This window comes from Hemiscyllium ocellatum, chromosome 47 (genome assembly GCF_020745735.1).
Source record: "Hemiscyllium ocellatum isolate sHemOce1 chromosome 47, sHemOce1.pat.X.cur, whole genome shotgun sequence".
NCBI classification, from domain to species: Eukaryota; Metazoa; Chordata; class Chondrichthyes; order Orectolobiformes; family Hemiscylliidae; genus Hemiscyllium; species Hemiscyllium ocellatum.
Window position 1 is genome coordinate 7,514,967 of NC_083447.1, and position 27,956 is coordinate 7,542,922.

Here is a 27,956-nt window from a genome sequence, read left to right on the forward strand (position 1 = left end):
GCCTTGAGGTGTATAAAAGGAGCTGTCGAGGCTGTGTCCATCCTGGCTCACTGTTGTAGCGGTAGGTGTCAGGACCACAGGGAGGAACACACACCTGGAGCAGGTAAGGAACTCTGTGCACAGCACCTTCCCTTGTGTCCAGCACACCCCCAACACCCAGGGGAACTGCATTCACCTGGCACTTTCAAAACCCACTTACCGGGAGCTGCAGCCAGGATTTTACTCCGCGTTAAGTCGGGCGCAGGGTGTGGGAATCTCTCGACACCGTTTAACTTAAAATTGGGAATGTTTTGTTTGAAACTAAGTTACAAACACCGGGGACTTTGGGCGTTTCAAGGCTTAGGATTGAGGAGTTTCGATTTTAAACGGGAGAGTTTGGACGCTTCAGTGTCTAAATTTGGGATTTTCCACCCCCCCCCCCCCCCCCCTCCAGGCACACACTTGGGAATTTCGGGCGATGTTTCAGTTTTTTAAAGCGGCACTGAAAAACCGGGAAAGTTTGGACTGTCCTAAAATTCGGAATAATCGACAGTTGTTTTTTAAAACTTGGAAGCGTTTGGAAATTTTAACTTTTAGAGTGGGGAATTCTGGACAGTAAGTTACAATTCGGGATCGCTGTTTAAGTTTCAAATTTGGGAATTTTTTGGATACGAATAAACTACAAATTTGAGGATTTGGGATCGCTGCTTAAGTTTCAAATTTGGGATTTTTTTTGGATACTGATAAACTACAAATTTGAGGATTTGGGATCGCTGCTTAGGTTTCAAATTTGGGAATTTTTTGAAAACGGATAAACTACAAACTTGAGAATTTGGGATCGCTGCGCCGTGTCAACTTTTCATCAAGAAATTAATAGCATTTAAACTTTTGTCTGTCTTAATTTTAATAATTCTAAAATCGATTCCAAATACAATTTGTACCTCCCCAGAGTTTTCCAATATCTCTTTTGAATACAATTCTAACCATCAGGGTCAATCTCCAACTTTCATTTCGATTTATATTGAATTTTTTGACCGATGTTTCCTTATTTTTAAAAAATATATATATCCTGAAATGGTCTACGCCTGGGACAGGGTCAAACTCTCCCTGTCAACCTCCTGCGCCCAGACTCCATCAGTCAGAGCTTGAGGCGCTGGGAGCAAGGAGCACACACACACAGAGTGGATTGGCCGTGCTAAATTGAATCATTCCCCTTTCTGAGATGTTCCATCTAGTGAGACGGTTCCCAGGAAACAGCCAACTCGCTCTTCGAGCCTTGGGGAGCGGTAAGATCGTCGGAAACTTTGCTGATCCCGCAGTTTTCCCGCAAAGGGCAGTGTGTGCAAGTCTGCGCCTGGGTTTCCCAGTGAATGTAGGGTTGGATCGTCACTTTCTGCTTGACCCTGTCTCAATGTCAGGTTGGACCCCAGTTGGTTTGGAGCGGGGTTCCACCAGATCCCCAAAGTGTGTGTGTGTGTGGGGGGGGGGGGGGGGGTGGGAATCACAATCGCTTGAGATCCCCACATTCCAAATCCAATCCAATTGGATCCCAGCCGGGAGTCATGTATTAGATTACTTACAGTGTGGAAACAGGCCCTTCGGCCCCACAAGTCCACATCGACCCGCCGAAGCGCAACCCACCCATACCCCTACATTTTACCCCTTCACCTAACACTGCGGGCAATTTAGCATGGCCAATCCACCCTGACCTGCACATCCCTGGGCACTGTGGGGCAATTTAGCACGGCCAATCCACCCTAACCTGCACATCCCTGGGCACTATGGGACAATTTAGCACGGCCAATCCACCCTAACCTGCACATCTCTGGACACTATGGGACAATTTAGCACGGCCAATCCACCCTAACCTGCACATCCCTGGGCACTATGGGACAATTTAGCACGGCCAATCCACCCTGACCTGCACATCCCTGGGCACTATGGGACAATTTAGCACGGCCAATCCACCCTAACCTGCACAGCCCTGGACACTATGGGACAATTTAGCACGGCCAATCCACCCTAACCTGCACATCCCTGGGCACTATGGGACAATTTAGCATGGCCAATCCACCCTAACCTGCACATACCTGGACCCTATGGGACAATTTAGCACGGCCAATCCACCCTGACCTGCACATCCCTGGGCACTATGGGACAATTTAGCACGGCCAATCCACCCTAACCTGCACATACCTGGACCCTATGGGACAATTTAGCACGGCCAATCCACCCTGACCTGCACATCCCTGGACACTATGGGACAATTTAGCACGGCCAATCCACCCTAACCTGCACATCCCTGGGCACTATGGGACAATTTAGCACGGCCAATCCACCCTGACCTGCACATCCCTGGGCACTATGGGACAATTTAGCATGGCCAATCCACCCTAACCTGCACATCCCTGGGCACTATGGGACAATTTAGCATGGCCAATCCACCCTAACCTGCACATCCCTGGGCACTATGGGACAATTTAGCATGGCCAATCCACCCTGACCTGCACATCCCTGGGCACTATGGGACAATTTAGCACGGCCAATCCACCCTGACCTGCACATCCCTGGGCACTATGGGACAATTTAGCACGGCCAATCCACCCTAACCTGCACATCCCTGGGCACTATGGGACAATTTAGCACGGACAATCCATCCTAACCTGCACATCCCTGGGCACTATGGGACAATTTAGCACGGCCAATCCACCCTGACCTGCACATCCCTGGGCACTATGGGACAATTTAGCACGGACAATCCATCCTAACCTGCACATCCCTGGGCACTATGGGGCAATTTAGTATGGCCAATCCATCCTGACCTGCACATCCCTGGGCACTATGGGGCAATTTAGTATGGCCAATCCACCCTGACCTGCACATCCCTGGGCACTATGGGGCAATTTAGCACGGCCAATCCACCCTAACCTGCACATCCCTGGGCACTATGGGACAATTTAGCACGGCCAATCCACCCTGACCTACACACCTTTGGACTGTGGGAGAAAACCCACACGGACACGGGGAGAATGTGCAAACTCCATGCCGGCCGTTGTCTGAGATGGGAATTGAACCGGGATCCCTGGTGCTGTGAGGCAGCACTGCTAACCACTGAGCCACCCTAAATGTGGGATCGACAGTAAGAGGGGGGAGGGCAGGATGGGGAACCAGTTTTGCCAAAGGGACAACAGAAGGCAGGAAGGTATTAGAGAAGGTATTCCTTTGGGAAGGGGTATCCAGACCGCAAAGGGGTGTTTTTATTCACTTATGGAATGTGGGGGTCCCTGGCTGGGCCCAGAGTTTATCCCCCGTCCCTAATTGCCCCCTTGAGAAGGTGGGGGTGAGCTGCCTTCTTGAGGCGCTGCTGTCCGTGTGTGGTGGGTTGACCTACAATGCCCTGAGGGAGGGAATTCCAGGATTCTGACCCAGGGACACTGAAGGAACGGCGATATATTTCCAGGTCAGGGTCGGGAGTAGCTTGAAGGGGAAATCGTGTCAGAGTAGGACAGGAGAATCCCATTCTTACTGAAAGGAACGTTTGAGAACTAGGGGGTTAGGCGATGCACCGAAGGGAGGGGAGGGGAGCAAATTATTTTGTTTTGTCCAGCTGAGAGAGACCAGGATTGGTGATGGAGTTGAATCGAAAAGGGAATTCATATCTGAAGGGAAATGGATTTTCCCTGGAAGGGGGGAGGTTGGTGCCATTGTGGGGAGGGGGGAAAAGAAGTGGGGGGTTGCTGTTACAGAGCGCTGACACCAGCATGATGGACTGAATGGTATCCACGGTGGGCTGCTCGCTGATTCTGCTGAGACTCCTACCCCGTCCCTTTCATCTGCAAAGGGCAAGGGGCTAGTATGGGCAACCCATGAAATCCAGAGATTGGGAATGGACGTTGTTACAATGGAGTAATCGGTGGGATGTTGCTGAGCCGCGAACTTGCGTTGTCTCACGTTACGCCAGTAACTCTTCCCCCCTGCCACCACTAAAAGTTGCTCAGTTGGTGCTACGCAAATGCAGGATCCCAACTGTTCGAACAGACAGCCTTGTCTTGGCAATGTGCTCCCCCCAGTGGACACATATGCAATTACAGATTGGGTCTGATCACTTCCAACCAACCTGTCCAGAGATGTGGACAACTGACACATTCTTCCAAGTTTGTCACATACACCCCACCCTGCCCAGCTCCTGCTCTGTAAGGATTGCTCCCAGCACAATGAGCACACTTTCAATTATTTACACTTCCTGTTAGTACCCATTCAGCGTTTATCTCTCTCCCGGCTTATCTTCAGCAATTCCTTCATCTGCTTCCTGGAAGCCATCTATCAAATTAAAAATCACACAACACTGGGTTATAGTCCAACAGGTTTATTTGGAAGCACTAGCTTTCGGAGCGCTGCCCCTTCATCAGGTGGTTGGGGAACATGACCATATGGCACAGAATTTATAGCAAAAGGGTTACAGTGTTATGGAGTTGTAATGATATGTTAAACATGATATATCTTTAAATTAAGGGGTGGTAGGTATAGGACAGATGTTAGGGGTAGATTTTTTACTCAGCTAGTCGTGAGTTCATGGAATGCCCTGCCAGTAACAGTGGTGGACTCTCCCTCTTTATGGGCATTTAAACGGGCATTGGATAGGCATATGGAGGATAGTGGGCTAATGTAGGTTAGGTGGGCTTGGATCGGCGCAACATCGAGGGCCGAAGGGCCTGTACTGCGCTGTATTTTTCTATGTTCTATATCATTATCTATATATATACACAACTATAAATCATTCTGATATTCATCCAGTCTCCAAAGACCATCCCACTAAGATCCAAACACCACCCTACCCCACCCAGCCTGCACAATGTCCCACAATGTTAGAATGCAGACAGTCGTCCGAGAGCAGAATCGAACCTGGGTCCCTGGCGCTGTGAGGCAGCGGTGCTAATCACCGAGCCACCATGCTACAAATTTAGACAGTCAAATCTTTGTCTTCAAACCCCTCCCATGGCTCCGACCTCTCCATATCTCTCTTAACCCCATCTAACTTTGCAAACCTCCGAGATCTCTGCCCTCCGTCAATTTCACTTTCTTCAGCGTCCTTGGTTTTAATCACTGCATTGGCGGCTGTTCCTTCAGTAACCAGGTCCTGAGCTCTGGAATTCCTATCCTTTAACCTGTCCAGCTCTCCATCACTTTCTCTCTCTCTCTCTCTCTCTCTTTCTTTCTTTCTCTCTCTCTCTCTCTTTCTTTCTCTCTTTCTCTTTCTCTCTCTCTTTCTCTTTCTCTCTCTCTCTCTTTCTCTCTCTCTCTTTCTCTCTCTTTCTTTCTCTCTTTCTCTTTCTCTCTCTCTTTCTCTTTCTCTCTCTCTCTTTCTCTCTCTCTCTTTCTCTCTCTTTCTTTCTCTCTGTCTTTCTCACTCTCTTTCTCTCTCTCCCCCCTTGCTCTCACATTCTCTCTCTTTAAAACTGACCTCTATGACCAAAAGTTTAGTCTCCTGTTCTAGTATCTCCTTTCGTGACTCAGAGTCAACTGGCAGCATTCCTTGTGGAGCAGCATGGGACATTCATCAAAGGTGCTATATAAAGGCAAGCAGTTGTTGTTGGTCGTTGACCTGTGAGTCCTTGTCAAGGGCAGGCCTTTGAGATAGACAATAAATTTCAGGAAGGTCAATGAGGAGGGCGCAAACTCTGGGAGTACAGTGCAGCCAAAAATGACTTAAACAGCAGAAGCATCATTATTTACTCCGTTTATACACACTTCCTAAGGAGCTGCGGGTGTAGTTTCTAAAAGTGAGCCCCATTTCCATAATCCTAAAATACTCTCGGGTTGTTTGAAAATTCATTCATCATTTTTATCATTGGACGTTAAGATGGCTAAACTTAAAGTCACAGCGTGCAGTCATTGTAATGTGATGCTTAGATATTTAAAGATATTTTTAAAGGTGTGAGGCTTAAATGTTTCCAGGTGGTGGCAATATGCCAGTGTGACCAACTGGCGCGGCTTCCTCACAGAATACTATGCATTCAATCCCATTTTAGGACTTAGATGCCAAGCCTAAATTGACATCTGTGCCACGCTGGAGGTCCACGGTCTGAGAGAATCCTTTAAGTCGGGAACTTCATTTGAGTTTTTAACCAAAATCCAGTCATGGGTCTTTGGCTGAGCCAATGTTTATTGCCCCATCCCTAATTGCCCCCTCGAGAAAGTGGAGGTGAGCCGACATCTTGAATCGCTTCTGCCCCAATTCGGTGTTGGACACCCACCATGCCCTTTAGGGAGGGAGTTCCAGGATTTTGACCCAGCCACACGGCGATATATTTCTGAGTCAGGGGGAGAGGAACTTGCAGGGGTGGGGGGGGAGGGGGTGGTGTTTCCATGTATCTGCTGCCCCTTATCCCCCTGGTCGGAAGCCACACCGCACCAGGTTATAGTCCAACAGGTTTGTTGGAAATCACAAGCTTTCAGAGCACTGCCCCTTCGTCAGGTGGATCGGAGGAAGTTGGACGGAAGGGTTTACACTGTGTTGGTTTGGAAGAGGGCAGAGGGGTGCTCCCTAACGCACTGACAGACATTTCTCTATCGTTCCATATCAGGGTAACAGAGCAGCTGATTGCTGTTGGTGGGAGGTGGCTCTGCGTAAATTAGCTGCATTGCAAAAGTGGGAAAGGATAGATGTGAGCTTTTCTTTGGGGCAACGTTGAGTCATTTATGTGTTACTTTAAATCTTTGCTCTCGGGTTCCTGTGTCTTTCACAAGCAGGAACGGTTTCTCTCTCCAGCCTGCTCATTGTTTCGAAAAGCCCCAGAGAGGACAGTGCCAATTTCTTCAATCTATCCTCATCATTGGAGTTCCTCATCTTTGGAACCATTCTTGTAAAGCGCTTCTGTCCTCCCACCGATGAGTACTTCCAATAGCGTGGTGTCCAGAACTGTACACAATCCTCTCGCTGAGGAGGTCCACTGTGGACTTGTTGGGCTGAGTGTTTCCACACTGGCTAGAATCATAGAATCCCTACAATGTCTCCAGGACCAGTTGAGAAAGGACATCCCAAATTTTGATTTCTCCCTGTTGCTTTTGTCCCTGGATTGTTTTGGGGAAGTCTCTAGATCATGCGGCAGAGGCCATCCATTAGAAACCAAGAGAAGGACCTTTGAGTCTGTTGATGATGGCCGCAGTCAGTTTGGTGAGATCTTCTGTTAGTTGTTGATCAGAGATGTTATGGCGCACCTCTGGAGCCAGGGCTCCTGGCTCAGAGATTGGGACACTACACGCAATGGGCAGTTTGGTATTCTAATCCAAATTCCCCCACCTTCCGCCTAACTCATCTCCATCAACCTCCTCTTCAGGTGTCTTGTGTCTGCCCGATTAAAAATTGCACTTTTCCTTCCGGGCAATAATTGTGTGCCATCGCTGTGCGTGATATAACCTGGACATTGTGCCACAATAGAGCCATAGAGATGTACAGCACGGAAACAGACCCTTCGGTCCAACCCGTCCAGATATCCCAACCCAATCTAGTCCCACCTGCCAGCACCTGGCCCATATCCCTCCAAACCCTTCCTATTCATATACCCATCCAAATGCCTCTTAAATGTTGCAATTGTACCAGCCTCATATTGCTGGAAAATTCTATTTTGAAATCTTGTCGCTCCTTGTGGTTCAGAAAGTGCAATGCTGGGAGACTTCCCTTATAAAATTGTCATCGATAGTTGTAAAAATCCATCTGGCTCAGTGATGTCACTTTTATGCAAGAAATTCTGCCATCCTCACCTGGTCTGGCCTACATGTGACTCCAGTCCCACAGCAATATGGCTGACTATTAAGTGCCCTAAAAATAGCTCAGCAAGCCACTCCATTCAAGGGGCAATTAGGGGTCAGTAACTAATGCCGACCTTGTCCAGCGATGCCAACATCGCAAGAAAGGCCTTATGAATAAAATCTGAAGGAACTTGGCTGGATAAATATCTCCCGAATGGACATTGCTGGGGGAACTCAGCAGGTCTGGCAGCAACTGTGGAGAGAGGGAAACAGAGTTCACATTTTGACCCCACTGACCCATCGTCAGAACTTCAGCCAGAAACGTGAGCTGTTTCTCTCTCCGTCACTCCACAGACCTGCCGAGTTTCTGTGGAGAGACGGAGAGAGGGACAGTTCACGTTTCTGGTCGAAGTTCTGCTGAAGGGTTGTTTCTTTCCACAGATCTGGCGAGTTTCTCCAGCAATTTCGGTTTCTGTTTCGGATTTCCAGCACCCACAGTTTCTGGTTTGATTTTCCAGTCTGCTTTTGACTTCCAGTTAGAGTCCCCTTGCCCTAGATTCCTGCAACACTTGACTAACCTTTCTCTCCAACTCATCAGGACACATTGCAAGAGTGCCAAATTTCAAAGCCAGCATGTGATGAAGCTCCTCCTTTAACAAGGTTACACTGTCCTTGGCTTTTTTTTTTTGCAGAGAGTTTGTAAATGACACAGACTCCAAAAAGTCTGGATTTGAAGAGTTTTAGGGCCAGTTTGATTATAACTAACAGATACTGCCTCAGGCAACAGGCTTTCAAGTTGTAAAAAAAAGACACTTATCCAATGAAAGGGGAGCATCCAGTACTCCCAGCTCTGCTTCTCTCTGGTCTGGTCTGGTCTGGTCTGGTCTGGTTTGGTTTGGTTTGTAACTGTAACATGATAAAAGCTGCTGGACCCACAGAAGCAGCTCCATGCTAATCCTCCCTCTCTCTCTCTCTCTGACCTCTCTCCTGGAAGACCCTGTGTTGGATTTTACCTTTTGTGCCTAGGGGGTGTTAATGGGGATTGTTGCACGTATTGGGAACAGCATCATTAAGCTGGGATGATCGAATGGGCTTTTGGAGAGGTTAACTTATTCTGCGTTCTGTTCTCTTTTATTTGTGTTTCATTCGGTAATCCTGTAAATAAATTCTGTTTGGTTTAAAACTAAATGGTTGGGCCAGCTGCATCGCTCCTGGAATATCCACTTGCTTACAACAACACACAAAGTGAGGGTCTGGGCTGGATTGTTTTGAGGGGGTCTGGCCTGGTCCACAATACGTGGTAGGAGGATGTAAAGACTGCAGATGCTGGAGATCAGAGTCGAGAGTGTGGTGCTGGAAAAACACAGCAGGTCAGGCAGCATCCGAGGAGCAGGAGAATCGACGTTTCAGGCATATTCTCTTCATTCCTGATGAAGGGCTTATGCCCCGAAACATCGATTCTCCTGCTCCTCAAATGCTGCCTGACCTGCTGTGCTTTTCTAGCACCACTCTCACGACCCATAACAAGTGGCAGCCTATATTGTGTTGGGAAAGGGTGCCGATTGGTTGGCATGTCAACTCCGATTGGCCGAGGTGTTGCCATGGAAAAGGTACCCCTTTTCACTTCACTCAAAAAATGCTTGATGCCTGCACGTGTCTCTTTTGGCTGCAGAGGTAAGGTCCTGGCTGTCGGAAAGGTGAGGCCTCCAGCAACTTTTCTGTCAGGCAGAAGATGCAGATGATGGAGCACACGTGCTAACAGATTCAAGATCAGCTTCTTCCCGGCCATTATTAGACTGACGAATGGACCTCCCTTACCTCAAATAACGTTGGTCCTGCCCTGTGCAGTTATTGTCCGCAAGAAAGCGTGCTATTTTTAATTGTGGCAAATGTGAGACACCCTCAAGTGGAGATTGACGGGGCTTTTTGTTTTAGCTTAAGAGTTAGGCAGAGGGTTGGGCTAATTTGTGTTAGAATACAGTCAGTTCTTTTGTAACACTGACCCGATCCTACATTTACCCCTTTACCTAACACTACGGGCAATTTAACATGGCCAATTCACCTAATCTGCACATCTTTAGACTGTGGGAGGAAACTGGAGCACCCGGAGGAAACCCACGCAGACACGGGGAGAACGTGCAAACTTCACACAGTCAGTCGCCTGAGTCAGGAATTGAACCCGGGTCTCTAGCGCTGTGAGGCAGCAGTGCCAACTACTATGGAACCCTGCTTTATAGGAAAAGTGTGCTTTAGAAACAGCGCTTAAAGTGTTGATGATGTAATCGGAATACAGCCAACATATGTTTTAAAAGTTTCATCATCCATATTACAGTGAATTCACCTTCGTGAAACACACATAAAAGCCGTACAATCTGTTCAGGTGTACCTTGTATTCCTCACCCTGCCCAAGTTGTTTTTTTTTCACCCTATGATCTGTATGTCCTTGCTCACAATGATCTGCCTGTAAAGCTCACAAACAAAGCTTTGCACTGTGCGTAGGTACGCGGGTCAATAAATCAAATCGAACCAATGAGCCACATTGGGATTGAATCAAAATGCACGTGCAGTTCATTTCAAAATGCTGTAAAAAAAATAAGCAAATAGATCCCCTAAATTGTTCCCATCACCTATGTCGTTTGACCCTGTACTCTTTGCAACCTCGACATCTCTTTTACTGCCTGAGGAATGGTACTGGGAATTGGAGAGTATGAATTTATTGAGGAGCTTGTCTATTTTTCTCGCCTATTGATGGCTCTGTTCCCATTCTGATTGGTGTGTTTCAGGACTTGGTCAATTTGCAACCATGCCTTTCAGTAGCACTCACAACAAATGGAAGCTGAACTATACAGCAGAGGAAGAGTTTCCTGACCTCAGCAAACATAACAACCACATGGCCAAGGCTTTGACCCTTGATATCTACAAACAACTCCGCGAGAAGGAGACTCCCAGTGGCTTCACCCTTGACGATGTAATCCAGACCGGAGTGGACAATCCAGGTGAGAGGACGGGCAAAGGCGCTTTGGCGACTTTCCGCAGCGCGCCTTGTAGTTGGTACACACCGTCACTGCAGGCCGTCGGTGGTGGAGGGAGGGGACGTTTGTGGGCGTGGTGCCAATCATGCCGGGGGCTGTTTTGTCCTGGATGGTGTTGAGCTTCTCGTGGTGTTGTTGGAGCTGCCCCCATCCAGGGCAAAGTGCAGAGTATCCCATCACCTTCCAGACTCCTTCCTTGTCAATGTTGGACAGGCTTTGGGGGGGGTGCGGTCAGGAGGTGAGTTACTCGCTGCAGGATTGCCAGTCTCTGACCTGCCCTTGTATCGATGTGGCTGAAGTCAGAGGTCACAAGACACCAGGTTATAATTCAATAGGTTTGTTTGAAGTCACGTCAGCTGATGAAGGGGCAGCGCTCTGATACCTTGTGATTTCAAGTCAACCTATCGGACTGTGGCCTGGTGTTGTGTGGCTGCTGACCTTGTCTACCCCTGTCCAACACTGGCACTTCCACACCATTGATATAGCTCAGTCAATCCCTAGACATTGATAGTGGGGGATTCTGCAGTAAACATTGAGGGGTGATGGTTAGCTTTTCTGTTGTTGGAGCTGGTCATTAAAGATCATAACATTGGAGTGTTACTTGACGACATCCCTTGCTAACTGACCTATTAGGAGAGTAGACTCTTTTAGTAATTATGGATGGTAAGGCCAGCATTGGTTGCCTGTCTCTAATTACCCAGGGTGCACTTAGAAGTTGACCACATTGTCTGGAGTCACCCAGATTTTTAAAACGACCGTCTGTGTCATGGCTACCATTTTATTCCAGAGTTTTTCTGAATTCAGGTCCCACAGTGGGATTGAAACCCTATCCCCAGACGGTTGGCCTTTGCTTCCAGATGACTAAACTCTGCGACATTGTCACTTGACCACCCCTGTTCCTTGGAGGACAGGGCAGTACAAGTGGCGAACCCATTGCAACGTCTGGTTGTCCATGGGTCTGGACAGGGCAGGTAGTGAGAATGTACTACACTGAGGTTGTACCATCTAGAAAAATGGATCAGAGACTCAAGAGTCTCAGCTCGATAAAGGGAAAAGTCTTCTCTCTAAGAGTTGTGCTTGTTTGAGATCCTCTGATCCGTTAGCATCGTGTGTCAGATGCTGGATTTGAGAAAATTGTCGACAATCTAAACTTAAGGGACAATTAGGACAGTCAGTGGAGTGGAAGGTTCCTCCTGTCAGATGGGGGAGATTAGGGAACAGCTGACTGTCCCTGGAGATCGTCGGCATGAACAGGGTGAATAGCAAAGACGTTTTCCCTGGGTTGGGGGAGGGGGTGTATTTTAAGGTGATAGGGGAAGGATTTAAAAGGGAACTGAGGGGCAACCATTTCATGCAGAGGGTGGATTGGACTTCCAGAGGAAGTGGTAGATGCAGGTACAATTGTAACATTTTAAAGACATTTGGACAAGTGCATAGATAGGAAAGGTTTAAAGGGATATGTATGCAAAGAGGACTAGTTTATTTCAGGAAACTTGGTCAGCATGGACGAGTTGGACCGAAGGGTCTGTTCCGTGCTGTACATGATTGTTCTGTTGCTGAGCAGTTTTAATTCAGAAGTCTTGCTGCTAAGAGGTGTACACAGTTAAAAATCACACAGTCCAACAGGTTTAATTGGAAGCACACTAGCTTTCAGAGCGACACTCCTTCATCAGGTGATGAAAAGGTGGTGTGGGAGCTGAGGTAGAGGGTAGAGCAGCCTACCCCTGCTGTGAAATCTGGTATCATCAGTCAGTGAGCATCACGTCGATCGGAACACCAGCCCATGCTGTTGCGGGATGGATAATATCAGGGTTTCTCACTGTCCCTCAGGTCACCCCTTCATCATGACCGTGGGCTGTGTTGCTGGGGACGAGGAATCTTACGATGTCTTCAAGGCCCTCTTCGACCCCGTCATTCAGGATCGTCACGGTGGCTACAAACCAACAGACAAGCACAAGACTGACCTCAACCATGAGAACCTGAAGGTTTGTACCAGGCCGTGCGGCTGGTTAAACCCACCTCTGTCCTCTCTCACTGGGAGCTGGAGGGATGGTGCTTCGGGCGTGTAGACAGATCAGCGTTGAGATTTGAAGTGAAATTGGTCTGATATTTACTGGTCTCTTGTCACCAGACCCGACAGACTCGCATAAACAGAAAAACCTCCACACAGAAAGAGGCCATTCAGCCCAACCGGTCCAGGAGGTTTCTAGCCAACCTGGTCAGAGATGTTACCACACATCTCTGTGGTAACATTAGTGGGCGGCACGGTGGCACAGTGGTTAGCACTGCTGCCTCTCAGTGCCAGCGACCCAGGTTCAATTCCCGCCTCAGGCGACTGTCTGTGTGGAGTTTGCACGTTCTCCCCGTGTTTGCGCTCTGGTTTCCTCCCACAGTCCAAAGATGTGCGGGTCAGGTGAATTGGCCATGCTAAATTGCCTGTAGTGTTAGGTAAGGGGTAAATGTAGGGGAATGGGTGGGTTGCGCTTCGGTGGGTCGATGTGGACTTGTTGGGCCGAAGGGCCTGTTTCCACACTGTATGTAAGTAATCTAATCTAAACATCCTATAGAGTAAGTGGGATTTGAACCCACGTTCTCCTGGTCCTGGGGTAGGGACAGTGCCTATGCACCAAAAGAGCCTCTCCAAACCAAACAGCTCCATATTGCTGCTCATGCACCACTTTCAGCAGAAGGACAAGGGGCAGCAGATACATGGGAACACCAGCCCCTGCAGGTTCCCCTCCACTCACCAATCCCATTTGGAAATATATCGCAGTTCCTTCAGTGTGACTGGGTCAAGATCCTGGAATCACTTCCCTGAGGGCATTGGGTGTCAACCCACAGTACAGGGACTGCAGCGGTTCAAGACCGCTCACCCCGACCTTCTCAAGGGGGCAATTAGGGAGGGGGCGGGTGATAAACACTGCACCCAGCCAGTGGCACCCACACTCCTGCCCCCCACCCCCCATGAAAAAGAACCAGAATTGTCTCCAGTCTTTAATGAAGGTAATGACCAGCCCAGCCTGGCATAGTGGAATGACTTGGCCCATCACCCCTCTGCCCACTTGTTGAGAGAGTTATCCAGTTAACCCACAACTTTTCTCCCCAATGATGTACCCGCTCAGTCTTGGGGACTGACAATGTGTGGATTTTTCTGGAAAGCACTGTTTGGTAAATGCCTGCACTTGGACCAAGTTAAAAATCACACAACACCAGGTTATAGTCCAACAGGTTTAATTGGAAGCACTAGCTTTCGGAGCGACGCTCCTTCATCAGGTGTTTGTGGAGCAGGATTTACAAAAAATTCTGTGTCCTATGATCCTGCTCCACTAGCTACCCGATAAAGGAGCGTCGCTCCGAAAGCTAGTGCTTCCAATTAAACCTGTTGGACTATAACCTGGTGTTGTGTGATTTTTAACTTTGTCCAGCCCAGTCCAACACCGGCCCCTCCACGTCATGTATTTGTACAATTACTGCCTTGAGCTTTAAAGACAGGACCTGAGGGAGATCAATGGCCCCATCTGAATAAAATCACAGCTCAGGACTCCTTTATCTGGCCATCTCCATCAGATCTTAGTTTTAGTCCATTTGTGTATGTATGTTGGCGAGGGGGAGGGGGAGGGGAGTGGGGGGGCAGTTGGTGGGGTGGGGGGGGAATCTTTGCTTCACTCAAAAGCACCCAAAAGTGAAGAAGTTTTCCAAAGGACCCAAACTGTAGGCGTTTGTGAGTTTGTGTGTTTGTGTGTGTTTTGAGTGTGTGTATTTTTGTGTGTTTAGTATTTTTCTGTGGTTTGTGTTTTTGTGTGTGTTTAGTGTTTTTCTGTGTTTATGTGTTTGGTGTTTTTCTGTGTGTTTGAGTGGAATGTTTTTCTGTGTGTTTGAGTGTAATGTTTTTCCGTGTGTTTGAGTCTAGTGTTTTTCTGTGTGTTTGAGTGTAGTGTTTTTCTGTGTGTTTGAGTGGAGTGTTTTTCTGTGTGTTTGAGTGGAGTGTTTTTCCGTGTGTTTGAGTCTAGTGTTTTTCCGTGTGTTTGAGTCTAGTGTTTTTCTGTGTGTTTGACTCTAGTGTTTTTCCGTGTGTTTGAGTGTAGTGTTTTTCCGTGTGTTTGAGTGGAGTGTTTTTCCGTGTGTTTGAGTCTAGTGTTTTTCCGTGTGTTTGAGTCTAGTGTTTTTCTGTGTGTTTGACTCTAGTGTTTTTCCGTGTGTTTGAGTGTAGTGTTTTTCCGTGTGTTTGAGTGGAGTGTTTTTCTGTGTGTTTGAGTGGAGTGTTTTTCCGTGTGTTTGAGTCTAGTGTTTTTCCGTGTGTTTGACTCTAGTGTTTTTCCGTGTGTTTGAGTGTAGTGTTTTTCCGTGTGTTTGAGCCTAGTGTTTTTCCGTGTGTTTGACTCTAGTGTTTTTCCGTGTGTTTGAGTGTAGTGTTTTTCCGTGTGTTTGAGTGGAATGTTTTTCCGTGTGTTTGAGTGTAGTGTTTTTCCGTGTGTTTGAGTGGAGTGTTTTTCCGTGTGTTTGAGTGTAGTGTTTTTCTGTGTGTTTGAGTCTAGTGTTTTTCCGTGTGTTTGAGTGTAGTGTTTTTCCGTGTGTTTGAGTCTAGTGTTTTTCTGTGTGTTTGAGTGTAGTGTTTTTCTGTGTGTTTTGGTGTTTTCTTGTCTGCAAATCTTTTTTGGGGGACATGATTTGATTTGATTTACCTAGATCTAGTGAAAAGTCTTGTTTTGCGTACGGTACAGGCAGATTGTACACTAGAAAGATCAGGGGCTGATAGAACAGAGTGAGGAATACAGTCTGACAGCTGCAGAGATGGTACTCCAAGAGTGAGATCAACATTAGATTTAGATTTTGAGAGGTCCATTCAGAAGTCCGATAACAGCGGGGAAGAAGTTTGTCCATGTGTTTGAGTCTTTGTACCTTCTGCCCCAGTGGAAGAGGGTCTAACCGGGGTGGGAGGGCTCTCTGATGATGATGGCTGCTTTCCCGAGGCAGTGGGGAGGTGTAGGTGGAGTCAGTGGATGGGATGCTGGGGATGGACTGGGCTGTGTTCACGACTGGCTGTAGTTTGAACTCAGTACATCTGCAGGTCTGAGATCAACAAATTCAGGCAGCAGCCATAGAGTCTAGGCTTGAACCGTTAGCTTGCTCTCTGTCCCTGGATGCCATCTGAACGCTGTGATCTCCAGTAATTGTTGCTTTCAATACAGAGTCCAGTGTCTGAAGTAGTTTGTCCCTGTGTTTCATCTATGGGTCAGGGTGGCTTCTAGGGGGGGGGTTTGTGTTTGTTTTAGACACATGGATGAAGAGTGCCTGAGCTGCATTCTAACCGTAACAGTGCCTCCCCATGGCTGATCTGGTCTCTTTCCACATTGCACAGGGCGGTGATGACCTTGACCCCAACTACGTGCTGAGCAGCAGGGTCCGAACTGGCCGCAGTATCAAGGGCATTGCGCTGCCACCTCACTGCAGCCGGGGAGAACGCCGTCTCATTGAGAAACTCAGTATAAATGGTAGGTCAGCAGGGGGCGCTGGGCTGGGGTTGGGGGCAGGGGTGGGGCGGGGTGATGGATTCAGGGCTGAGGGTGATGGGAGGGAGGGGGCACCAGGGTCAAATACCCACAGGCTTCAACTTTATCAGCGTTCGATCTCACAGTCACCGTTCCCCTGCCCCTTGAAGGGCCGGGGGAGTGAGGTTTGGTTGCTATTATTCATCCGAGAGATGAGGGCGTCGCTGGGTAGACCACCATTTGTTGCCCAGGAGCCACTTAAGGGGTCAGCCAAATTGCTGTGGGTCCGGAGTCACGTGTAGGCCCAGACCAGGTAAGGATGGCAGTCTCCTTCCCTGAAGGCTAAAAATCACACATTACCAGGTTATGGTCCAACAGGTTTATTTGGAAGCACTAGCTTTCGGAGCGACGTTCCTTCATCAGGTGGTTGTGGCCTGAAGGTTAGTGCTTCCAAATAAACTTGTTGGATTATAGTCTGGTATTGGGTGATTTTTAAACTTTGTCCACCCCCTCCATCTGGTGACCCATCTGGTTCACTAATCCCAGATAGGTACTGGATTCAAAGTCCCACCATCTGCTGCAGCAGGATTCAAACCCAGGCCCCCAGAACAGTATCTGGGTCTCTTAAATAACACTGTGGTGATAATACCACTCGCCCATCATTTCCTCCTCAGGTAGCGATGTGGGAACATCTTCACCTCATAGTCCCATATCATTGCGATTTTTTAAAAAAACACATGTTTATTTATGTGGATGTCCGTACCATTCATTGCCCATCCCCAGTTGCTCAGAGGGAGGGTAAGAGTCAGTCACGCCACTGTGGAGTCACATGTCAGGCCAGACTGGGTAAGGTTGGCAGATACCCTTCTCTGAAGGATATTAGTGAACCATAGAGTCATAGAAATGTACAGCATGGAAATGGACCCTTTGGTCCAACCCGTCCATGCCGACCAGATATCTCAACCCAATTTAGTCCCACCTGCCAGCACCCGGCCCATATCCCTCTAAACCCTTCCTATTCATATACCCATCCAAATGCCTCTTACATGTTGTAATTGTACCAGCCTCCACCATATCCTCTGGCAGCTCATTCCATACACGCACCAACCTCTGAGTGAAATAAGCTACCCCTTAGGTCTCTTTTATATCTTTCCCCTCTCACCCTAATCCTTATCCCTCCAGTTCTGACCTTGTCTATTTATCTTATCCATGCCCCTCATAATTTTGTAAACCTCTATAAGGTCACCCCTCAGCCTCCAACGCTCCAGGGAAAACATCCCCAGCCTGTTCAGCCTCTCCCTGTAGCTCAAACCCTCCAAACCTGGCAACATCCTTGTAAATCTTTTCTAAACCCTTTCAAGTTTCACAACGTCCTTCTGATAGGAAGGAGACCAGAATTGCACGCAATATTCCAACAGTGGCCTAACCAATGTCTTATACAGCCGCAACATGACCTCCCAACTCCTGGACTCAATACTCTGACCAATAAAGGAAAGCATACCAAACGTTGCCTTCACTATCCTATCTACCTGCAACACCACTTTCAAGGAGCTATGAACCTGCACTCCAAGGTCTCTTTGTTCAGCAACACTCCCTAGGACCTTACCATTAAGTGTATAAGTCCTGCTAAGATTTTCTTTCCTAAAATGTAGCACCTCACATTTATCTGAATTAAACTCCATCTGCCACTTCTCAGCCCATTGGCCCATCTGATCAAGATCCTCTTGTAATCTGAGGTAACCTCCAATTTTGGTGCCATCTGCAAACTTACTAACTATACGCCTCATGCTCACATCCAAATCATTTATGTAAATGACAAAAAGTAGAGGGCCCAGCACCGATCCTTGTGGCACTCCACTGGTCACAGGCCTCCAGTCTGAAAATCACTCCACCACTACCATGAGATCTAACCTTGCTAATCAGTCTCCCATGGGGAACCTTGTCGAATGCCTTACTGAAGTCCACATCTACCGCTCTGCCCTCATCAATCCTCTTTGTTATTTCCTCAAAAAACTCAAACAAGTTCAACCAGATCGGGTTTTTTCCGATAATTGGTTATGGCTTCCATTAGCTTTTAATTCTGGATATTTCAACATCTGCCCTGGTGTGATTTGAGCTCCAACTCCCAGCATTTGGAATATTGTGTGTGTTTCTGGTCACCCTACTCTAGAAAGGACATCACTAAACTCGGGAACAGTACAGGAAGTTGTACTGGCATTCTGCCTGGACTGGACGGCTTGAGTTATATGGAGAGTCTTGGACTTCTTTCACCTGGAGAGTAGCAGACTGAGGGATGACCTTATAGAGGTCTATAAAATCATGAGGGGCATTCCCAGGGTAGATAGCCAACATCTTTTTGCACAGGGTAGGGGAGTCTAAAACCAGAGGTCATAGATTAGTTACAGTGTGGAAACAGGCCCAACAAGTCCACACCGACCCGCCACCCACACCCCTACATTTACCCTTTACCTAACACTACGGGCAACTTAGCATGGCCAATTCACCTGACCCACACATCTTTGTGACTGTGGAAGGAAACCGGAGCACACCCACGCAGACACGGGGAGAACGTGTCAAGTTCCACACAGTTAGTCGCCTGAGGCGGGAATTGAACCCGGGCCTCTGGCACTGTGAGGCAGCAGTGCTAGCCACCGTGCCGCCCTGTAGGTTAACAGTGAGAGGAGTGGGCTCCAAAAGGATCCAAAGGGACAATTTTTTCACACAGAGGGTGGTGAGTGCCTGGAACGGGAGATAATGGTGGAGGTGAGCATAATGTAAGAAACATTTAGACAGGTAGATGGATGGGATAGGTATGGAGGGATATGGGCCAAATGGGACCAGTTTAAATTGTGAAACCTGGGCTCCGTGGACACTTTGGGCTGAAGGGCCTGTTTCCGTGCTGTCAACCTCTGTCTCCGTGACTCAATTAGCCCGAGATTCTGAGTCCCTCGACTGTGTGATGATATTGGCCATTCCTTCAACGTCGCTGGGTCAAAATCCTGGAACTCCCTCCCTAATGGCACCCTGGGGGTGTCCCTGCAGCAGTGGTTCAAGAAAGCAACTCACCACCACCTTCTTGAGGGGCAACTAGGGATGGGCAATACTGAATAATGTGACGTTAATGGAATACCAGTAGGCATGAGAATGAAACTTTGCACCTTTCCTTCTGGGCTAGAGTATGCTCAGAACAATAATCATTACTTCGCTGGGTAAGGAATTCGAGTCTTGTTGAATTCTTTCCTCTCACGTCCATCAGGACATGTGCAAGAATACCAAATTTCAAACCATCGCCACAGTTGTTTATAAAATACTTTGCTAAACATCTTGTTCAGAGATGTCATGACACACCCCGGGAGGAGGTGGGACCTGAATTGTACAATGCTTACAGTGTGGAAGCAGACCATTCAGCCCATCGAGTCCACACTGACTTTCCAAAGAGCATCCCACCCAAACCCACCCCTTTATCTCATGTCTCTAATCCTGCATTTCCCGTGGTTAACCCACCTAGCTTGCCTGTTCCCTGGACACTATGGGCTAATTTAGCACGGTCAATCCACCCTAACCTGCACATCCCTGAACACTATGGGGCAATTTAGCATGGCCAATCCACCCTAACCTGCACATCCCTAGGCACTATGGGCTAATTTAGCACGGCCAACCCACCCTAACCTGCACATCCCTAGGCACCATGGGGCAATTTAGCATGGCCAATCCACCCTAACCTGCACATCCCTGGGCACTATAGGCTAATTTAGCACAGTCAATCCACCCTAACCTGCACATCCCTGGACACTATGGGGCAATTTAGCACGGCCAATCCACCCTAACCTGCACATCCCTGGGCACTATGGGGTAATTTAGCACAGCCAATCCACCCTAACCTGCACTTCCCTAGGCACCATGGGGCAATTTAGCACGGCCAATCCACCCTAACCTGCACATCTTTGGCCTGTGGGAGGAAACTGGAGCACCCGGAGGAAACCCACGCAGACACGGGGAGAATGTGCAAACTCCACGTAGACAGTCACCCGAGGCTGGGATCAAACCTGGGTCACTGGTGCTGTGAGGCAGCAGCGCTAGCCACTGAGTCACTGTAAACCCCGGCCTCCTGGTGTAGGGATACTACCACAACAGGGCCCTCATCACCGCAGTTGAAATTTGCAGTGTTGATTGGTTTCATTCCTGCTGGTGTTGATGCGGGTGTTGGTGTGAGATTTCCTTTAATGGGGCACTATTGTGAGTCCAATAAGATGTTGCGGCCGCAGTACAATTGAGCAATGCCACGTGTGGATTCCTGTGCCACTGCGATGCCACCCAGGTCCATTGGCTAGTTGAATTAGAAATCCACTGGCTCCACTGGCTGTTTGCAGTATGCAGGGTAAAGACTGTACCCAAGCAGCCTTATCTTCCAAAACCAGGGCAAAGACTGTCAGCTGCAACTCACTGTTTGGACAGCACTGACTGAACAACCCAGAGTGTGCCACTCACTACCCTAACGCCAATTTCAAATCATGTGAGTCCAAAATATGGCCACGATCTCATTGAACGGTCTCCCGCCTATCGGAAGGATGTTGTGAAACTTGAAAGGGTTCAGAAAAGATTTACAAGGATGTTGCCAGGGTTGGAGGGTTTGAGCTACAGGGAGAGGCTGACTAGTCTGGGGCTGTTTTCCCTGGAGCGTCACATAAACAGATATACACACAGACACAGACACACACAGACACAGACACACACAGACACAGACACACACAGACACAGATGAAAATGCACCCTCAGATGTACACAGGCGCGCACACACACACACACAGATATAAATACACTCACGCATATACACAGACACACAGATATATATATAGCCACACATATACACACACACACAGATATAAATACACCCACTGATACACACACACACACACACACACACACACATACACAGATATAAATACACCCACTGATATACACACACACATACACAGATACACACACAGGCACAATTGCAATCTTTAAGAGGCATTTGGATGGGTATATGAATAGGAAGGGTTTGGTGCTAGCAGGTGGGACTAGATTGGGTTGGGATATCTGGTCGGCATGGACAGGTTGGACCGAAGGGTCTGTTTCCACACAGTACGTCTCTATGACTCTATGAATGAAGGATCAGCCTCATGGCCTCCTCCTGTCCCTATAAAACAGGGGCCCATTCTTTGGAAACAAAAGGGATATGTTCAAGGCCTGTCCCTCCTAACAGCCTATCCCCTTGCTTTCTTCATGACAATGCCTCATTCAGTCAGAGCTGACCAATGAGCTTGCAGCTTTTCCCTTGCTGTTCTGGGATTGGCCTGTTTGGAATTTGGCATTCTTGCATTGGTCCTGAAGAGTGTAAGCCTTTGTGTTCCCCCATACTAACGTTTCTCGTTTTAACGTCAGCTCTCAACAGCCTGACTGGTGAGCTCAAGGGCAAATATTACCCTCTGTCCACTATGTCTGACGCCGAGCAGCAGCAGCTGATTGATGACCACTTCCTGTTTGATAAGCCCATCTCCCCACTGCTCCTGGCCTCTGGAATGGCCCGCGACTGGCCTGATGCAAGAGGAATTTGGTGAGTAATTGCAAAGATGTTCAACCCGCAAACGCTAATAGCCCCCAGAGTCGAACACACAGTGAGAGGCCATTCGTCCCAACCATTCCTGCTGGTATTAATGCCCATCCCTCCCATCTCTATCCCTGGCCCCTTTCTCATTTCATTCCCTGTGTCCCTTTTGTGTTTAGTTTCCTTAAACACTGTTCACCTTCATTAGCATTCACTTTGGGAGCAGGGTCCACAATCTCTCCAGTCTCAGGATATGGACAGTTCTCCTGAATTCACCAGGGGTTTCGCTGAGCCTGTTGTACTTCTTGCCTCTGGTTCTGATTCTGTCTCTTCCTCAGTCTCTCTGCTTCTCTTCCACCACCCCTTCCACTGCCCCCCACCCATTATTCCACTTAGACACACACACACACACACACATAGATACGCACACACACATATACATATACACAGACACAGTACACACACAGATATATACATACCCATGCTCATACACAGACACACACACACACACATAGATTCACACACACACATATACATACACACACACATATACACAAAGACACAGACACACACACAGATATATACATACCCATGCACATACACAGACACACACACACACATAGATACGCACACATGTCTATACATATACATAAGTACACAGACACACACAAATACATAGACACACACAGACAGACACAGATATATACATACCCACAGTTATACACAGGCACACACACACGCACAAATATATACATACATATAGATAACACACAGATACACACACAGATACACAGACACACACACAGATATATTCACACACACACACACGCAAACGCAGACACAGATACAGACACACACCTATATACACATATATACACATAGACAGACACACGCACACACACACAAAGGTACACAAACACACTCACATTCACTCACACACACACAGACCCACCCACATACACAGGTACAGAGACACACATATGTACACATATATAGACATAGACAGACACATGTGTGCACATGCACACACACACATACATATATGCATGCGCACACACACACTCACAGCTACGCACACAGGTACACACACAGACACAAACAGGCACATGCACACATACACACACACACACACACACACAGAAACAGACACACACGCGCACACATACACACACAGGTTCGCGCATGCACACGCACACACCCATCAAACACTTTTCTAAGAACATCCATCGGTGTCATTTTAAGTGGAAGGTGTTGGGGCTGGGTCTAAGGGACTGCACTAGCTAAGGTCAGCATCGATTGGTCAGCCCAAGTGTGGCCAATTCTCAGGACTACAGCCGATGGGGAAGGAAGTGGGGACTGAGGTGGAAGGTCATATCGACTGGCAGAACTGGTTCAAAGGGCTGAGTGGTCCACTCCTTTGTCTATGTTTCGGAGAGAGTGGTCAACCACATCACAGTGGGCTCTGGAGTGAGGCGTTAGGTATTGCTGGCAGCGGTAGCACTTATTACCCTTCACGGATTGTTCCGTGTCCCGCTCAGGCCTTTTCAGGGGGCAATTAGGTGTTAAGTACATTCCTGTGGATCTGGCATCCATAAGGTATAGGAGCAGAATTAGGCCCTTTGCCCCATCGAGTCTGCTCCTCCATTTGATCATGGCTGTGATGTTTCAGAACCCCATCCTCCTGCCATCTCCCCGTTTCCTTCGATCCCCTTGCCCATCGATAACCTCTCTTAAAGACACTCAGTGACATGGCCTCCATAGCCTTCTGCACATTGGCCAGACCCAGGGAAGGGTGTAGATTTCTTTTCCATTCAGATGGGCTTTTATTCACCACAATTGAAGATGGTTTCACTGGTTACAATCGCCGAGACTAGCTCTCAATTCGAAATGTAGCACGGGTTATTTGCATTCAGGTAGCCATCCGTTCCCGTGAACCACTGTCTGACTGGTAACATGAACAGCACTCCACTGCCTTCTCAATGGATTATTTGTGTAGTCAGAGATCAAAGATGCCCTGGTTTGGCTCAATGATTGGATTATGTATTAATGCCGACACCCATATTGGGCATGGAGTGGTAATTAGTCGCTGTTTAGGAAGTTGGGCACTGTAGGGGTTTGAGGAGAAAGTGAGGTCTGAAGATGCTGGAGATCAGAGCTGAAAATGTGTTGCTGGAAAAGCGCAGCAGGTCAGGCAGCATCCAAGGAACAGGAAATTCGACGTTTCGGGCATAAGCCCTTCATCAGGGCTTATGCCCGAAATGTCGAATTTCCTGTTCCTTGGATGCTGCCTGGCCTGCTGAGCTTTTCCAGCAACACACTGTACGGGTTTGGCCTAGTTTTGAAAGGAAGGTTCACACTGAAAGAAGGATGAAGTGAGAGCTTGAAACAGTAAGAAGGCAGTTAGCTCACTTGCTTTGAATTCTCAGACCTTTGAGTATTGGTGTTGGGATGCCATGTTGTGGTTGTACAGGACGTTGGTGAGGCCTCTACTGGAGAACTGTGTCCAGTTCTGGTTATAGGAAGGAGATTATTAAACCAGAGAGGGTGCAGGAAAGATTTACCTGGATATGAAGGCTTTCAGTTATAAGGAGAGGCTGGATAGGCCAGGATTTTTCTCACTGGAGTGTAGGAGGTTAAGGGGTCACCTTATAGCGGTTTAGAAAATCATGACGGGTATAAATACTGGAATGGCAGGTGTCCTTTCCTGGGAGTGGGGATCTCAAGACGAGGGGACGTATTTTTAAGGTGAGAGGAGAGAGATTTAAAAAGGACGTGAGCAGCAACCTTTTTGCCCAGAGGGTGGTTCGTGTGTGGAATGAACTTCCTGAGGAAGTGATGGATGTGGGTACAGTTACAACGTTTAAAAGCCATTTGGAAAAGTACTGTACACGAATAGGAAAAGTTTGGAGGGATATGGGCCAGGAGTGGGCAGGTGGGACTAGATTAGTTTGGGATTATGGTCAGCATGGACGGGATGGACCGAAGGTTCTGTTACCTTGCTGTATGACTGTATAACTCTATGACTGTGTGACTCTATGACTGTAAAATCCTATGACCGTGTGACTCTATGACTGTATGACAGTGTGACTCTATAACTTTATGACTGTATAACCCATGACTCTATAACCCTATAGCCCTATGACTGTACAAATCTATGACTCTGATTCTATGACTCTATAATCCCATGACTGTATATAGCCCTGTGGCTCTATGACTGTATGACTGTGTGACTCTATAACCCTATGACTGTATAACTCTGACTCTATGACTGTATAACTTTATGACTGTACAACCCTATGACTGTATAACCCTATGACTGTATTACCCGATGACTGTATGACGCTATGACTGTACCACTCTATGACTGTATGAAAGTGTGACTCTATAACCCTATGACTGTATAACCCTATGACTGTATAATTCTATGACTGTATAATTCTATGCCAGTATAATTCTATGACTGTGTGTGACCCTATGATTCTATAACCCTATGACCCTATAACTCTATAACCCTATGACTCTATAACTCTGTGACTGGATAACTCTATGACTGTATAACTCTATGACTGTATAACCTGATGACTGCATGACTCTATGACTGTATAATTCTATGACTTTGTGACTCTATGATTCTATAACTCTATGACTCTATGACTGTATAACCCTATGACTGTATGACTGTATGATTCTATGACTGTGTGACTCTATGACTCCATGAGAAAAGAGAAGTGTTGGAAGTTCCCCCTCCCATGTTACCAAGAAAATATCCCCCTGTGTCCATGGTGCTGGAGGTGAGGTCGGGGAGGTGGGTGTGTCAGAATGGTTGGATTGATGCTTTTGAACGTTGGTTCTTGACCCAGGCACAATGACAACAAGACGTTCTTGGTCTGGATCAATGAGGAAGACCATCTCCGAGTCATCTCGATGCAGAAAGGTGGCAACATGAAGGAGGTGTTCACACGCTTCTGTGTGGGCCTGAAGAAGGTAAGATAGCTCGGCCAGATCAGTCAGACGCCGGCCGACGGTGGTGGGCCTATCCTGACACAGCAAGAGTCCAAACTGCCTCACTGAGACTAAACATGGCTCTCATTCTCTCTCCTGAAGCCCAGCATGTTTGTATCTCTCAAGTAGCTGATAAGTTTCCTTTCAAAACCGAAAACGGAAACTACTGGAGAAACTTGCTCTGTGGAGAGAGAAAGCCGAGTTATGAAGGGTTATGGGGAGAGGCTGAATAGGCTGGGACTTTTAATTGGACAGTAGGAGATTGAGGGGTGACCTTATAGAGGTTTTTAACAATCACAAGAGGTATAGGTAAGGTGAACGACAGGGTTTTTTTTCCCTAAGGTGGGCAATTTCACAACATTTTTAAGGTGAGAGGAGAACGATTTAAAAAGGACGTGAGGGGCAACGTTTTTATACAGAGAGTGGTTCGTATGTGGAATGAATTTCCAGAGGAAGGGGTGGATGTGGGTGCAGTTACAAAGTTTAAAAGACATTTGGATAAGTTCATGGATAAGAAATGTTTGGAGGGATATGGGCCAGGAGCAGGCAGGTGGGGCTAGTTTAGTTTGGGATTATGATCAGCATGGACTGGATGGGCCGAAGGGTCTGTTTCCGTGCTGGATGACTCTAAAGGTCACCGGAGCCGATATATTACCTCTGGGTTTTCTCTCTCTCTCTCTCTATAGATGCTGTCAAACCTGTTGAGTTTCCCCAGCGATTCCTGTTTTTGTTTCAGACTTCCTGCATCTGCAGTTTTTTGTTTTATGCCGAGGCATGGTTTATTGGGAGGGAGGAGATTCCAGTGGGGAACAGAAAGAGACTAGTCAGGCCGAAAGGCCTGAGATGTGCAGTGGGATGCTGGGGATTCATTCCCTCATTCTTAACGTTGTTTCGTGATGCAGATTGAGGACATCTTCAAAGAGGCCGGACGCGGTTTTATGTGGAATGAGCATCTTGGCTACGTCCTGACCTGCCCATCTAACCTGGGCACTGGGCTGCGTGGTGGTGTCCACGTTAAAATCCCTCACCTGTGCAAGCACGAGAAATTCGACGAGGTCCTCAAGAGGACGAGGCTGCAGAAGCGTGGCACAGGTAAGGGCCCCATGGGAATGCGCTGACTCCCCTCTTTCCCCCAACAACAACATCCAAATGGCTGCCGCTGCGGCCAACAAGAAGGAAATGGCTGCCACAGCGGCTGACAAGAAAATAAATGGCCAGAATGTAACATGATCAAAATGGATGCCACTGTGGCCGACATAAACAAAATGGCTGCCCCAGTGGCTGACGGGAAAGTAAATGGCCAAAATGTAACATATCCAAAATGGCTGCCACATTTTGGTCAACATGAAGAAAATGGCTGACACCATGGCCGACAGGAAAATAAATGGTTAAAATGTAACGTGAACAAAATGGCTGCCACAGTGGCCGACATGAAGAAAATGGTTGTCACAGTGACTAACATGAACAAAATGGCTGCCACATTATCTGACATGAAAATAAATGGCCAAAATGTAACATGAAACAAAACAGCTGTTGCAGAGGCTGCTATAGGAAAAAGAGTTGGCTTTGAATGAAGGTAATGTTGCCAGATGAACCCTTTCAGACACTTGGGGGATATGCTAAGATCGACAGGGCTCTCTGGTGGTTTTTGGTCACTTGTGTTATCAGGTGGTAGTCTAATTGCTGTCCTTTGACCTGTCAGGTGGTGTCGACACTGAAGCAGTTGGCAGTGTCTATGACATCTCCAACGCTGATCGCCTGGGCTTCTCTGAGGTCGAGCAGGTCCAAATGGTGGTTGACGGCGTGAAGCTGATGATCGAGATGGAGAAGCGACTGGAGAAGGGGAAGAGCATCGATGACCTGATGCCAGCCCAGAAGTAAACCAGAAGAGGCAGCGGCGGACCAGAGAGGAATTCTGAGCTGCCTCGGAACATCACAGGTCATGAACTTTGAACTTTGGAGGGAGCTTCTCACCCTTGTACTACCTAGGCCACAGGCTTATCTCTCAGATATAGATTACATCACTCGAGGAAATGGAAGGTTGGCTTTAGTCATGTGGAAATGCTCCTAGACACCTCTTAACATTGACAACACACATCAATAAAACATGGTCCCAGA

At 47.7% G+C, this 27,956-nt stretch overlaps 1 protein-coding gene across 1 annotated transcript; it reads left to right on the plus strand.

Moving 5' to 3' along the window:
- Nucleotides 1-27,956, plus strand: LOC132836790 (creatine kinase M-type). The gene is made up of 8 exons (XM_060856261.1): nucleotides 1-103; nucleotides 10,512-10,724; nucleotides 12,591-12,745; nucleotides 16,120-16,252; nucleotides 21,674-21,845; nucleotides 25,697-25,820; nucleotides 26,741-26,930; nucleotides 27,541-27,956. The coding sequence occupies exons 2-8, from the start codon at nucleotides 10,532-10,534 to the stop codon at nucleotides 27,717-27,719; spliced, it is 1,146 nt and encodes a 381-aa protein (XP_060712244.1). The 5' UTR covers nucleotides 1-103; nucleotides 10,512-10,531; the 3' UTR covers nucleotides 27,720-27,956.

Coding starts and splice junctions, on each gene's coding strand:
- LOC132836790 (XM_060856261.1), top strand. CDS start 10,532: ATGCCTTTCAGTAGCACTCACAACAAATGGAAGCTGAACTATACAGCA. Junction 10,725..12,590: donor GACCGGAGTGGACAATCCAG/GTGAGAGGACGG, acceptor ACTGTCCCTCAG/GTCACCCCTTCATCATGACC. Junction 26,931..27,540: donor GCTGCAGAAGCGTGGCACAG/GTAAGGGCCCCA, acceptor TTGACCTGTCAG/GTGGTGTCGACACTGAAGCA.